Source organism: Eleutherodactylus coqui, chromosome 1 (genome assembly GCF_035609145.1).
Source record: "Eleutherodactylus coqui strain aEleCoq1 chromosome 1, aEleCoq1.hap1, whole genome shotgun sequence".
NCBI lineage: Eukaryota > Metazoa > Chordata > Amphibia > Anura > Eleutherodactylidae > Eleutherodactylus > Eleutherodactylus coqui.
In genome coordinates this window covers 467,462,970-467,478,406 of record NC_089837.1, presented here as the reverse complement: position 1 = coordinate 467,478,406, position 15,437 = coordinate 467,462,970, and the positions used below count along the sequence as shown (strand labels likewise).

General features: G+C 45.0%; 1 protein-coding gene across 4 annotated transcripts in view; it reads right to left on the bottom strand.

Annotated features, from left to right (window-relative positions):
* The window catches only part of SCN8A (sodium voltage-gated channel alpha subunit 8), a 122,567-nt gene extending 108,815 nt beyond the window's left edge, over positions 1-13,752 (bottom strand). For all 4 annotated transcript variants that reach the window (XM_066584357.1, XM_066584355.1, XM_066584354.1 and 1 more), the window contains exon 1: positions 13,462-13,752. In XM_066584357.1, the coding sequence (XP_066440454.1) occupies positions 13,462-13,737 (276 nt within the window). In that variant the 5' untranslated portion in view covers positions 13,738-13,752. The remainder of the gene's footprint in view (positions 1-13,461) is intronic.
* Between the last annotated feature and the right edge of the window lie 1,685 nt (positions 13,753-15,437).

The following is a 15,437-nucleotide window of genomic DNA, read 5'->3' as shown; positions in this document are numbered from 1 at the left end:
AGATTTCACCCTTTCAATTCAAGTAAAATCTGCTGCAGATCTGTAAAAGAAAAAACATGTCAAAATCCACAACGATAGCCCAGATTGACACTTTTTTGCTGAGATTTGATGCAGAGTTCGGTGCAGATTTCCTGCTGCAGGAAATCTGCATCATTTCCCATTATGTGTGAACATACCCTAACAGCTTTCTGGAGCAATGTTCCAGTCATCAAACAAGCAACTTGCTCCATGGGTATAGCTTACACAACTTCTGAACACTCACCTGCCTATTATGCGTAAATTCTATGAATACCTTTGGGGGGAAATGTTTTCTTTTCACTTAAATGCATGCATTTCGTACTGGCAATCCATCAGTGAGACTGGACTGCCAGCTTGATTTTCAGCCCTTTTCTCTTCTTTCCTGCATGCTCTTTTCAGATAATTTATGACTTCAAGAAAGATAAAAACTTTGTTGTGCTCATAAATTAAAGGCCCTTTTACATGCAAAGATAATCGCTTAAACAGCCAGAAGATTGAACGAATTGATAGCATTTTTGCATAAAATTACACAGACAGATAATGGCTTGAATCATCTCTATTTCCCTAAACTCAGTATCATTTGTTTTTATAGGTGGGCGTGCGATTATGAAAGGGATTATCTGGCGGGAGGATTCCATTATACAAGCGGCTTGATGATGGTTTTTATGCAGGCTAAAAACCAGCGGCAAATGACAAGTGAAGAAATAATGCCTGACTTCCCTTTATTTGTAACAATTATTGCTCACCTTTGGTCGCTTGAACGAATTTTGAGCAATAATTGTTGCGCGTAAAAGGGAGTTTAGGGCCCTTTTACACTGAAAAGATAATCATTCAAATTCTTGCTGGCTTGCATGAATCTGAATAATAGTTCACTGTAAATGCTGGCAATGACTAAATAACAAACAATAATTCGTTCATCCTTCTGATTTAAAAAACAAAAAATCTACGAACAGCCTGTGTAAGCCGGCCATTGTTCATCAATGAATGACTGCCTGTGCACTGTGAATGGAGACAGGCAGCTGGAGTGACCTCCGGCCTACGCTACCTCGATTCACCGAGCGATTCATCATCGCTCCTGTGTAAAAGAATAGGGGGAAATTATCGGTATAAGGTAAAAGGATCCTTAGACTGCAGTTTCTATTTACAGTGATATGTAGAAGCTGCAGAAGACAAACAGTGCAACATTTTTAATTAAACGCCATCACAACAATGATTGTCACCTCGAAACATACATTTAAAACGTTGCCCCTCCTCAACCCAAGGTGTTCATAGCCTTTAAGCATGCTCGGAATTTATTTGGTATACAAGTAGAAGAAAGACCATGTGATCAAATTTCCCAGAGGAGCACTGCATGGTCTATAAGTCTCCTTGCACTAACTTGGTGCTCTCCACAAAGAGAAACAGCAACACCTCCTGATGGAAATTATTTGTTATGTTGCCCTCAGCAGCCAAAACTTTGATCCCACTTAAATGGAATCAAGCCTCAAATCAACAACAGCCCGATGGCTTCAAACTGTGGAACTTATTTTCCAAATGGAGAATTTGAGACTGTCCTGAACGGCGAGAACAACAAACAGAGAAGTCCTGAATCGTATAAATCCCGATATATCACTGGATGGCATGATGACCAAACTCAGGCTCATGGATTTTGGCCATGTAATGCGAGGACAGTCGCTAGAAAAATCTATACTGCTTGGGCATAAGTGGTAAAAGACCACCCAGCCACCAAAGAACACGATGGCTGATGCTGTCAAAGTTGATACTGGCATGGATATCACACAACTGAAAGAAGCAGCGCTAAACCGAAAAAACATGGAGGGAGCCTTTAGGGTCACAGAGGGTCATGAACGACTAAACGGCTAACAACAAACACAGGACTAGACAGGTTACGGGATAGAACAACAAAGTACAGGACAGAGTGGAACTCCCTAAACCTGCCCAACTGGACTCAACATAGCACTCGCCCTGAGAAGGGAGACCCCACTGTTTGCACGTGGCAAGGTCTGAAGTCAGACAGAAACCAGGGAACCAAACCAGAGGACAGACTGGAGAATTGGACCGGGGACTATACACGGACTGGTTGCAGAACACAGAGCACTGGACACAGACAAACAGAATCTAACAACCTACAGGTAAGTAGAGTACAAAAAAGACAGCAGACAGAAATGTAGAGTACAAGACTGACAACAGATGAGTATGCTGAGAGTCCTGATAGGGCCAGAATACAAGGAGCAAAACAGACACCCTAAGCAAGGAAGAGACGGTTTTCAGATCACAAGAAAGTTGCAGCAGTGTTTAACCCTCGATGACCGGGACTTACTGAAACAAGCGTGCACCAGCAGGCACTCAACATGATCCGGAGCTGACGTAGTGCCTTCACCCATGACCCGATCCCAAAGCAAGGAAGAAACCGGTGCTGCACCGTGACACAACATGGCTGGTTCTCCTTTCCCTGACACCTACCACTGGAGACTGTAAAGCTGCCCCAGTACACATTGGATTGCTGTCTGATCCCAACGATATCCATGTAATCTGTTTGACCTGCAGCTGACAGCTCAATGTCATTGTCCCCCCCATAAGATAGCAAGAGGGGAATACACATCCATAAAAAAAAAAACACACTTATCTTTTTATATCCAGATTATCTGATCAATCTTGATATATAATTAAGGATTATTTCATTCACATCAATAGTTTTAAAGCTAATGACATAAGGATGATTCAGTGACATATGGCAGGTGATCAATAGAGAGGTTATAACTGTGGACAGCTCAGTGGGTTCCACAATAGGAATGCCAGTCATCCGTCACAGTACTGCCAGTAAACGAACATGTATAGTAATTAATACAATGGGATGAATCATGAATGAATCATATTTACTAACTCCAGTTGTTCCTAGATACAGTAAGGCATTAGTTCCGGAGGGGTTGCATCATCTACGCAGTAATTACTTAAAAAGCAGCTTGCCATTGATAAATCAGCACTTAAAGGGATATTCTTAACATAAGACATAAAATCAGATCCCTTGGGCGTGCCCTCACTTCATGATCAGCGGGGTTCAGATCTCTAGGACTTCTTTTCTGCCACAAGCTGTAGTTTTTATTGGTACTATTTTGGGCTGCATATAATGTGTTTGGCTTTGTTTGCTTTGTTTTATTTTATAGTTTTTATTACTGAATTTGGATTTACAGTTAGGAAAATGAGGCAAGCAGCAATTTTTCAATCTCGGACCTGAGGTCAGAGTCAAATAATTGCTCAGGCAAGGCCGCCTGCTCACAAACAGATTTGCATTGCGGAATACTGTCCATAGCATGCTACGGAAAAATGCTTTTTCATGCAAACTGCAATTGGTTTCCACAAGCGGAGGAAAAATTGCAGCAGGCTCTATTGTTGTACGGTGTCCGCAGTTGACAATCTGACAAATCTCGTCCACATGGCTGGCTAATCACGGGAGTAGCAGCCGCGGGCGGATCCGCCGCAGTGAAATTCCACAGGGAAATTCCGCGGTAAACCCGCCCTGTGTGAACCCAGCCTTAGACTCTCACCCACCTACAAAAGCAACCTAAAAAAAAAATAACTATCACTTCAGAAATCCTATAACTTAGGCCTAGTGCCCACGGCCGTGACGGGCTCCGCACCCGGAATTCCGCAGCAGAGCCCATCACGGCGCCCCCCCAGAGATCCCATACTTACGTCCGGATCCACCGCCCGACGTCCCGCATGACGCTCCGGCACGCATGCGCAGTAGAGCGCATGACGCGGCCGTCGCGACATATGACACGCCCACAGCATCACATGACGTCCCGGCGGGGAAGTGTTTTCACATTATCTTCCACTGTGCTACAGCGGAAGATAGCGTGACGGACGGCTTCCATTGACTGCAAAAGAAGCCGTCTGCGCGTACGCCCGCGGCAAATAGAACATGCCACGAGTAATTACATATGAATTCACAGGGCGGAATTCTGCAGTGGAATTCCGCACTGTGAGCATTGCACTATTAGGTTCAATAGAACCCGTGGGAATTAGCCCTTACAATAAACCTTCTACACTACACTACAAAAGGAGCACCTTCCATCCCCACTTATTGCCTACTCTTCGCTCCCTTTTAGTATGTAAGCCCTCACGGGCAATGTCCTCTCTCCCTCTGAGCCAGTCTGCCACTCATGTAGTTCAAGGTTATTGTACTTGATTTTGCCTTTTGTACATAAATCCTTTTCATAAGTACAGCACCCTGGAATTAATGGCGCTTTAGACTAAATACATTTAGGGTACATGCACATGGGCTTTTTTCCCGTGTGATTTTCAGACCAACGAATTGGTCTGGAAATCGGTTAGAAAAAGCACCCATTCATTGGAATAGCTATACGCACACTGACTGACTGTCCGAATAAAACGAAAAATCACAACATTACTTATTGTTGTCTGATTTTTGAATGAGAATAGCACCCGTCAATGTGCGGTGTTCAGCACAGAGACGGGAAGCCTGGGTGCTGTCCGATGCAAGTTGCGCCCAAGAATCTCAGGAGCAACTTTTAAATCCCCCCTGTACATGTTTACTTAGATATGTAATTTTTTTCATAAGTGGGAAAGAAGGCCAATTAAAGAAATTATTGCTAGGAAGTGGCTATAGCTTTAAGACTACTCAGCGTGCTGATAATGGATAATATGATGATAACATAGAAGTGACCTTGTACAACATGTATTGTGTGGTGGAATAACGCTGTCATAGAATGAAATTGGTACCAAGGTCTAATGATGAACTAAAAATTTGGGCCAATAACCATCCGCTTTACAAAATCATACGTATGATATAATCTTAAACGCACAGCAATTCCACTGCTCTAACCATTAGACTATTAAAAAAAACTGCCAGCCAGCTGAATGAACACAATGAAGAATTATAACAGAATATCATATTATAATTACTTCAGTTGAAATTAAAACCATTGTGAATCACATTCAGCAGGGCTTACCCTTGTTAAACCTGTGCAAAGAGAGCAAACCGCAACTGAACATTGTGTCTGACCCAGTCAGCAGGATTCTGCTTCAAGCATGCTTGGTCAGACTGAGCAACATCTCCGTCTATGCTACAAAGACAAGAGCCTTCCATCTATAAGATGTTGCTCAGCCGCTTACCACATGAGGGCTAGCTCAAGAAGAAAGTCGAAAAGCACATTGGTAACCCTGTCCATACAGGGATGTAGACTTCCTACAAATAGTGAGAAAGCTGATGCTAGCAGATGGCCAGACAGGGATGAATCACCGGGAGACAATGACACACTCTTTAGAATGTTAGAAACTTTCCAGGAAGTTCACGCAGTCATACAGTTTACAGCAGGTCCCTCCCTGTGGGTGTCAAAGCCAGCAATGGCACTGTGAAACATATATGGAGGATATAGATTATGCAGAGATGATGTAGGAATAAATGGAGAATTCGGCAGTCAGCTTGAGGACGATTTAACTTATAGCAATGCAGCTGCACCACCCCGGCTGGGCAATATGTGGGACTTCAATGTACGTGAAATGGCTGCTACACAAACGCCTTTCTGCGATGCATAATTGTTGAATACATCAAACAAACTTTGAGAGAAGCCACTTCGTCTCAGGTACAGATTTAAGCACGGCCGTGTTTCTCTGAAGATAAGCCCTACCCTGATTTTCACGGTTGGAGGCTTCAAATATAAGCCCTTCCCCAAAAATAAGCCCTACCTACACTACCTGAAAAAGAAAAATAACAAACAATACTCATCTATCAGGTGCCATCCGGGTCCCTCCCGCAGGGACGCGGCGCTCCGGCAGGCTTCCATGTAGTCCTCAATGCCAACAGAGCATCTCTTGCTGGTGACGGGGCTTCAATACCGCACCTCCAGCAAGCGATTGCTCTGATTGATTCAGGAGCACTGCCTCAGACAATCAGAGCCAGCATTCAATAAACCAATCACAGTCATTCATTGAATGCCATCATTGAATGGCTATGATTGGTTCATCGAGCGCTGGCTTTCATTGGCTGAGGTGGTGCTCCTGAACCAATCAAAGCCAGCACTCAATGAACCAATCACAGTTATCCATTGAATGGCTATGATTGGTTCATCGAGCGCTGGCTTTGATTGGTTCAGGAGCACCACCTCAGCCAATCAAAGCCAGCACTCAATGAACCAATCACAGTTATCCATTGAATGGCTATGATTGGTTCATCGAGCGCTGGCTTTGATTGGCTGAGGTGGTGCTCCTGAACCAATCAAAGCCAGCACTCAATGAACCAATCACAGTCATCCATTGAATGGCTATGATTGGTTCATTGAAGCCGGTTTTGTTTGTCTGAGTTGGTGCTCCTGAACCAATCAAAGCCAGCACTCAATGAACCAATCACAGTTATCCATTGAATGGCTATGATTGGTTCATTGAGCGCCGGCTTTGATTGGCTGAGGTGGTGCTCCTGAACCAATCAAAGCCGGCACTCGATGAACCAATCATAGCCATTCAATTATATCATTCCATGAATGACTGATTGCTCTGATTGGTTCAGGAGCACTGCGTCAGTCAATGTCTTGCTGGGTATTCAAGCCCCGTCACCGGCAAAAGCTGTTCCATGGGCATTGAGGACTACACGGAAGCCTGTCGGAGCCCTGCAGCCCAGCAGGAGGGATCCGAACGCCAACTGCTCTTTTGGGGCAAAAATTAATATAAGACAGGGTGTTATTTTCAGGGAAACACTGTATTGCAAGGTTTACATTGTTCCTGGACTGTTTTATTGTTGACAGTGCAGTTAGCAGAGTGACCAGCAGAGGGCTCCAAAGCGGTCATTCTGCTAAACCGATGAGAGGGAACACCTGTGTGGTGTGGCAGGAAGGAAAGCTTTGATTCCTGCCTCACTCATAGCTTCTGAGTTCTCCTCAATGCTGTAGGAGACTGCTGTCTCTGCAATGAGGACATGTTAGATCCCAGAGAGGGGGCGTAGAGAGACCTGCGAATTCCTGGAATGCGCATATGTTTGCGTCTCTAAAGGCCAAAGATCTCGACAGGGAAAGATGACCCTGAGATGACTCCTTGAATGGAATGATAATGATGGACTGTGTATAACGTGTATGCTAGAACGGCAACAATAGAATGAAGTCTGTACTGATAGCTGCCTTATGTTAAAAAGAAATGGACTTGCTGGCCTGGATGTGGGTTTTCTTAGTGCCGCCACATGTCTCAGAGTGAAAGACGGCGGTTCTGAGCGGGTGATAATCCCCCAGATTGCCACACCATGAATTGAGGGAAAGCGCTTTGGTTGAACAACACTAACTCTCTCATTTTTGTCTATGACTGTAGAATATATTAATTGTCCTAAAAGGACAAAGATGAAAAGGGGTTTACCAGGGAGAATCCGATTGATGACCTTTCCTTAGGGAGCTGCCGGCAAAGAGAGGGGGTTTAGCTGAGCTAACGCTGCTAAACTGCCACCTGGCTCTATTGAGCCAGTTGAAGGATTTCTCCTCGGCCTACGGAATTCCGGGCTGTGGCGTATATACGCCTTCTGGCCATGTTAATTAGCGAGAAAACGCAAGATTTAGCCTTGACTTGGTGGCGGCTTTCCCTTGTTCATGCAGTTTTCGGCCACAATGAGGCCTTATGGTGTATGGACTGATTGGTTGGCCAATGAGCCATGGTGTGAGAATATTTAAACGGGTCACATCCATTCCTGGGTGTGGTCCATTCTGTAGTCTAGCTGTTTGTGTTAGGATTATGCTGTGAAGAGCTCTGTCTAGATCCAGTTTGGTGTTCGAGTTTGCCTCTATGCTGTAGCATATTGGTGTCTGCCTGGATCCAGATTAGAATTCATATTTGGGGTTATTTGTATCCCCCTCCGTCTGTAGGTGCACGGGCGCCTGGTCTGCATGTATTTCTTCTGTCTGGATAGGTGTAGGTGTGCAGACAACTAAATCAATGTCGTGTTGGGGGTGTGGGGCGAGTATGCGGCATTGTGTGTTGAGTAGCTATGGGGTTTATGTTACAGCTGTCTAGATCTGTTATCTGTCCTGCTTTCCTGTAGGGACAGACAAGGCCCTTAGGTATGAGATGCAGGGCCATTCTTTTTAGGACAAATTGCTCTGCTACTGATAACTTTCCCAGTTATGTTTGTTTAGTGTAGTCCATTGAGAACACAACTCTGTCTTGGTGTGAACCCCCCTTTTTAGTTCATTCGGGCAGGCCAGATACATAAGCCCTTCAAGAATGCTTTCTTCTCTTTCCACACACTGATCCGCAGTTCCTTTCTGGTACCTCCAACACTGGTCTACTGTGAATGGAGGTAGTAGAAGAGCAGAGAGCCCACACAGCCAGGAGTAATGTGTAATGGGTTCTAGGTCAGATGCAGTAGTGCATGCAGCTATGTACAGGAGTTGCACAGACTCTACAGCAAAAAAATGATGACTATTCATAAGTTATTCATTTAGTTATTTGAAAAGTAAATGAACAAAAGAATTTCAGGGCAAAGAGGTCAATAGCCTTTAAGGCCAGCTGCACACAAGCACATTTGCATTGCGTTAGAACACTTCCACATGGCATTAGTATTGGCAATACAAAAATACAACTAGGAGTGGGTCCAAAACACGGAAAGGGTGTTATCATTACACCTTTTCTCTGTTTATTATCTATCCACTCCTAGTTAAGGGCTCTTTCACAAGGGCATCAAAAATGCTCAGAAGTTAACCACACAAAAAAAATCACAACTAACTCCCTAGAAAATCGAGTGAATGGACAATTTACAACTATCAAGCTTAATTAGCAGTAGAATTGCCCATTTACACAATTGGGAGCTGCGTGTTGCTTTAAAAAAACGCTGCTGCTCTGGGGGAAGAAAGAGACATGAAGGAAAGCCCCAGGGGAACCCCCTTCTCCATGGGGTTTCTCTTCATTTTACCAGGGCTGGAGGGAAATCTCTGCTATGGGGAGAGAGGTTCTCCTGCAGGGGAGAAGGAAATCCCCAGCTGTGCAATGCCGGGTTTCCCCAGGGTAAGGGGGGTGTGGGAGAAAAAAGGGTTCCCCGGCTGTTAGGGATTTGCTCCTTCTCCCCTGCAGGGCAACCCTGGCATCAGGCTGCTGGGGATTTCCTTCTTCTCCCCTGAAGGGCAACCTCTCTTTCCCTGCAGCTCCCCAGAGATTAAGGGAGTCCCCAGCAATAAAGGGGGCTCCCTGGGGACTCCCTTAATCTTGCTCTCGCTCTCCCCCGAAGCAGGAGTATCCCTCCAGTCCTGCTGAGATGAAGGGAAGCCCCGCAGATAATGGGGTTCCCGGGGGGGCTTGCCTTCATCTCTCTCTCTCTCCCCTGCTGTGGGGAAATCCCTTATTCACCTTTTGCCAGCTGCATCGCACAGTCTCCCATAGGAGCCATAGAGGCTTCTGTGCTTTGTGCACCAAAGATAGGTCAGGCTCTATCTTTTCACGCAGCAGGGAATTTCACTCCCTGAGGTCATATCTTTTTAGGTGTGATTTTTTTCTTTTTTTTGCGCGTGGCTAAAAATTCTTTCGTCTGAATGTTTCCATAGCAAATAGAGATGAGCAAGCGTACTCGCTAAGGAAAATTACTTGAGCGAGTATTGCCTTTTGCGAGTACCTGCCCGCTCGTCTCAAAAGATTCAGGTGCCGGTGGGGGAGAGCGGGGAGTTGCGGGAGTGAGTGGGGGGGGGGGGGGGAGAGTTCCCCCCGTTCCTCCTCGCTCTTCCCTGACGCTCCCCGCCGGCACCTGAATCTTTTGAGACGAGCGGGCAGGTACTCGCAAATGACAATACTCGCTCTAGTAATTTGCCTTAGCGAGTACGCTCTCATCTCTAATAGCAAACCATTGGTTCTAATAGTTACATTTTTTTCCCAAATGTAAGTTAGCTGCGTGAATTCCCTCATGTAAAAGAGCCATAATGCTTAGAAAGACTGTTGCTAAATACTGACCAAAATACAGAAGTGTGAAAGTGGCCTTACTGCACCTATCTAAGATAATTTCACACGGGCAACTGTGATAACAGGCCGTGAAACTCTGCCCGATATCGTGCTTGCCAACATGCGATGCCCCTGCAGATCCAAGGCATTCTTGTGATAAAACCGCCTTGCATCACTTCACGAAAGTAGAGGTCCTCTGCCGCAGCTTTTACGATTGCTTAGTGTTTCCCATTGTTTTCAACAGGTAAACCTCGCATTAAACTAGTGTGCACCTGACATGCCGTGCGATGCTGTGCCGGCCCCATTGACAACAATGGGCAATGCGTTCCAAGTGATGGCCAAAAGATAGGATATGCCAAATGAGTGTAATTCGCTGCGTGCCACCTTGCATGAGACAGTCGGAGGGGAGAATTTTCCAATTTTGCCACCTCATATTCTGTCAATCATATAGTAACTTTTCATTTTTAGGACTTTGTAGCTATTTGTTGTCTTGTTTGTTGCTAGGCAAGCTATAAATGTTTTAAATCATTTTAAAGTACAGAGCATTTTCATTTCCATAGGACATAACAACATAGCCTGTACATAACTGTAGGGCGCTGGAGGGACTTTGTTTGGCCTCAGACTGCTGGTATAAAACAGTCAGCCCCCGCTATAGCAACACTCTTAAGGGGTAAACAGCTCCAAATTCGGCTATTTTTGTGACATGACTGTAAATGTCAATCAAAGCTGCCCTGCCACTAGAAATTGCGCAGGTACACATGATCACCATGTACTGCACCTCTACTACATTTTGCACCAATGGTTCACTTAAACACATTCTAAAATTGAATATATAGCATTCCAAACCTACTTTGCTTGATGACAGGCTTAGAGTGTGGATCACTATCATTGGTTAGGGCTCATTCAGATAAGCGTTTTTGTGCATGCATGTTAGGTCCATTACAATTCGCACTTGTTGTGCGGTCACGCAATCCTAAAATTCGCACATATAGTGCGGCCCCATTGAAAGCAATGGGAGAGGATTGCTATCCTCTGCTGCGGCTGTGACAGCTGCAGCAGGGGATTCCTTGGATATGAGATTCCTGGATGTAGTCACATCCAAGGGTTTCACCTTGTTGTCTGTATGGAGAAGATCATGATCCTCTGCAAGCAATGGAAGAACATCGCGCTCCTCTGCCAGTCACAGGGGAATTCTCCATCCCGTAGGAAGTTCCCTCATCACTGAACACTGTAACAGTGCTGTCACAGTGTTCAGTGATGAGGGGACTCCCCGTGGGGATGAAGGCATTCCCTGCCACAGCTTCTCCGTATGTTTTCAATGGGGCTGCCGCTGCTGCCTGCCAGACTGACAACAAGGTGAAACCCCTGTATGTGACAGCATCCAGGGGTTTTGACCTCCAAGGAATCCCCTGCTCCAGCTGTCACAGCCGCAGCAGGGGATAGCAATGGGGCCGCACTTTTATGTGCGAATTTTGTCATCGTGTGTCCGCACAACAAGTGAAAATTAAAAAATGTGTATGACTCTTCAGCCACGTAACTTTTATACATGCATTTTGCCAATGCGTTTCTCGCAACTAAATGCGTACACAAAAATGCTCGTCTGACTGAGCCCTCTTGCAGCATATGACCCATGGGATGTAAAGCTAACTAAGGGTGAGTTCACACAACGGCGATTTGTTGCAGGTTTTAGCGCAGATATTGGTGCAGATCCACAGCAGATTTCATTGAACTCAAATTGAAGGGGTGAAATTAGCTGCAGATCACCCGGGGCAGACAGTTTGTCTCATTTCGATAACTAAGCCAGCGCCTGGCTCTTCCCCAGCAGATAATAGAGGCAGAGAAGGGAACTGGCTTGGCTATTGAAATGAACCGAACACCAGCCTCCTGCAAGGATGTCATTGCAACAGAAGCATCATACCGTGCGACTAAATGTCAGAACCAGGCACAAATTCAACACCAATGGACAAGGTAAGAATTTTCCCTCCCTGGATAACCCATTAAGGGTATGTCCACATGTAGCCGAAACAGTGCGGATGTGCACCAAAATCCATGTCATGTCCATGTTAAAATCAATGGTGCAGATTTTGACGTGGATTTTTGCGCGGATCTGCAGCCGATTCTCTCCATTCACTAGAAGGGGTGTGGTCTGCTGTGGATCCGCGCCAAAATCTGCACCAATTCTGCCACATGTAAATATATCCTTGAGGCCACTTTCACACGGGCGACAAAAGCACGCGATTTTCTCGCGATGCGACAGTGCTACAAATCGCATATATGTGAAGCCCATGCTTTCCAATGGGTTCCTTCACATTAGCGATGTTTTGTAGCCTGCTACATTGCGAGAAAAAAAATGTAAAAATTGCAGCATGTTGAATATTGCCACAATTTGCGATGTCTTGTACCCCATGTTTCCTTCGTCTTGCATCTCATGAAATTGCAACTTTTACAGTAGGAAGTTCTACTGTTTCCCCTAAAATAACCCCTAGCTGTATTAGAAATTAAAAAAACCAATTCTTTACCTAACAGGCACTGTCCGCTTGCTCCGCCGCGCTTCTCCTCCCTAAGCTCCGACACACTTGTTTGCAGTCTTCAGGCACTGCTTCCTGGTTAGGGGGTTCAGACATCCCACATCCAGGAAGCGTTGGCTCTGTTTGGTTCTCGAGCGCCACAACTCAGCCAATCAATGCAGCGCTCAATGAACCAATCACAGCCATTCATCGAGCCCTGCAGTGATTGGCTGATCCGCGGCACTTGAGAACCAATCAGAGCCAACGCTTCTTGGAGGTGGGATTTATGAACCTCCTAACCAGATAAGCGGCAGCTGAAGACTACAAACAAGTGTGCCCGAGCTTCGGGAGGAGAAGTGTTGTGAAGCGGGCAACACCTGTTAGGTAATGTATTGTTTTTTGTTTTGTTTTTTTAAGTGCTGCTAGGGCTTATTATCGGGGTAGAGCTTATACATCAAGCCCACCTAAAAATCCTGGCAAAAGAGCACTACAAAGTTGCGATTTCGCCGCGAGAAAACGCAGCGTTATCAAACAGAAATCGCGGTAACACAGCTGCAATATCACCGCGATTTTCTTGTGGCAATATCACTCGTGTGAAAGGGGCCTAAGTGACATTTAACCGCGGCCACTTATTAGTGAAAGAGAAGCGGTTGTTCATATTAAAAACAAAACATTTGCCGCAATAGAGATCTGGCATTGCATAAATGCGTTTTCTAAAACAATATTCGGTAAAACTCATCGTATTCTCTACAAATATGATTTACAAATTGCAAATCTGCCCAAACCAATACATGGAAGCCCTGATGGTTGTGGGGTTGTGAGTATAATCTCTCTCCGCAGACTATCAATACTTAGTGTTGCAGATAATTCATATCCATAAATCCAGTATGGTTGCAAGGGCACCAATTCTGAAAAACAAAAACCCAAAAGGAGCCTATCTCCACTCTTACTAACTCTTTGGCAGAAAGCATGTGAACCACAAGAACCTGTAATCCCATTGATTTTCACTTGGACTCACTTTCTGGTTTAAATAAAAAGGGTCTAAGTCTTGGATTGGCTCAGCAATAAGTTTTGAAGGAATATCACCATAGATAAACGGCACATTTTTGCCAGCTTCCAGGTCAGTGTTTGGTGTTGGTTTATTGTCTTCATCATCGTCTCTGTGGCTACTGTCCGGCTTTGGTGGCTTTTTCTTCTTCTCTTCGGCTATACGTTTTTCAATGGCAGCCAAAGATTCACGGGTAAATGCTTTGAAGCTATCAGGGCCGGGTGGTGCAATATACGGAGCTGCCATCTTTTCATCCTGCAGCAACTTCTTTATTTATATAACACCCAAGACAGTCAAACTCTGAAAGGAAACAAGACAGAAAAGTAAAAAAATAATCAAAATTCCAAAAGCTATAAATAACGACAAAACTATAAATTGGAAGTAGAACTGGGCAATTTAGCCAAAAATCAAAATATCAATTTTTTCACAATTTCATTTCGATATTAATCTTGATTTTCTAGTTTGTGTTGCTGAACAAGCTAAAAACACCAAGTCACCTCTTTATACATAAGAGAATCGCATACACAGCAACCTTAAAGGGGTTGGGCCAGTTGTAAACTATTGATGGCCTAGCCTCAGGTTAGGCCATCAATTGTAGATTGTTAGGCGTCCGCACTTCATTACACACCTGCGGATTTGTTTTTGTTTGATTTACAGATGCCACACGCGAACGATCAGCATGCTCCATTTTAGCGCAGATCACGTGCACATGTGGCTCCATTCATCTCTATGGGAGCTTACGATCCGCAGTGCATTCGCAAATACATTTGCGGATTTGAAGGTTAAAATCAATTAGGGAGGTGGGGGGAAAGGCTGGGAGGTGGGGGTTGAGAATTTTTTCTGTGCGGATGATCCGCAGTGCAATCCGCGATCTAACGCAAGCAATTAAAAAAAATCATTTTAATAATGACTCGCAGTTCATCCGCTGCGGAAATCCGCATGAAAAATCTGCGCGTGCCGTGGACATGAGGCTTTATAATTAGGGCTCTTAGGGATTTTAAATGGAATAAATGCTTCCTTTTATTCCCCATTGATTTAAATTAGTTCAGGTTAAAAAGCAGAAACCAAAAGAAATGCAAACAAATGGAAACTTTTTGGATTTTTTTACAAACCCAGTGAAATGGAAAGAAACAAAAGTGTTTAATTCAGTTTCTCTGCTACAAAAACAGAACAAAGGAAATCCCTGACATGGGTTAATGCTGGCGGGAACGAGCCCTTACCCTCCCGGGTTCTTCGATGTTCGCCGACTAAACTCCAAGATTATCATTCTAGCATTGTGAAAAGGAATCCCCAATTTTATATGTTTTTATTGCTCTAAGTAGTTACTCTCTATGTATTATTTATTCAGATAACCCCCCTTTACAAGAAGCAACAGGCAATGATGAGCAGAGGGGCTGCCAGCAAATTCTGCCAACTTTTGCTCATTTATTTTTGAGATTACTTTGAATACTGACTATTACATAGAATTTGTTTACCCTTCCAAACTTCTCAGGCACTTAAGCAATTAATATCAGCAGTTCTTGTCATAATTTCTTTAAAGGGGTTGTCCCGCGCCGAAACGGTTTTTTTTTTTTTTTCAATAGCCCCCCCCCCCCCCCCCGTTTGGCACGAGACAAACCCGATGCAGGGGTTTAAAAAAAAAACCGGATAGTACTTACCCGAATCCCCGCGCTCCGGTGACTTCTTACTTACCTTGCGAAGATGGCCGCCGGGATCTTCACCCACGGTGGACCGCAGGTCTTCTCCCATGGTGCACCGTGGGCTCTGTGCATTCCATTGCCGATTCCAGCCTCCTGATTGGCTGGAATCGGCACACGTGACGGGGCGGAGCTACGAGGAGCAGCTATCCGGCACGAGCGGCCCCATTCAGAAGGGAGAAGACCGGACTGCGCAAGCGCGTCTAATCGGGCGATTAGACGCTGAAATTAGACGGCACCATGGCGACG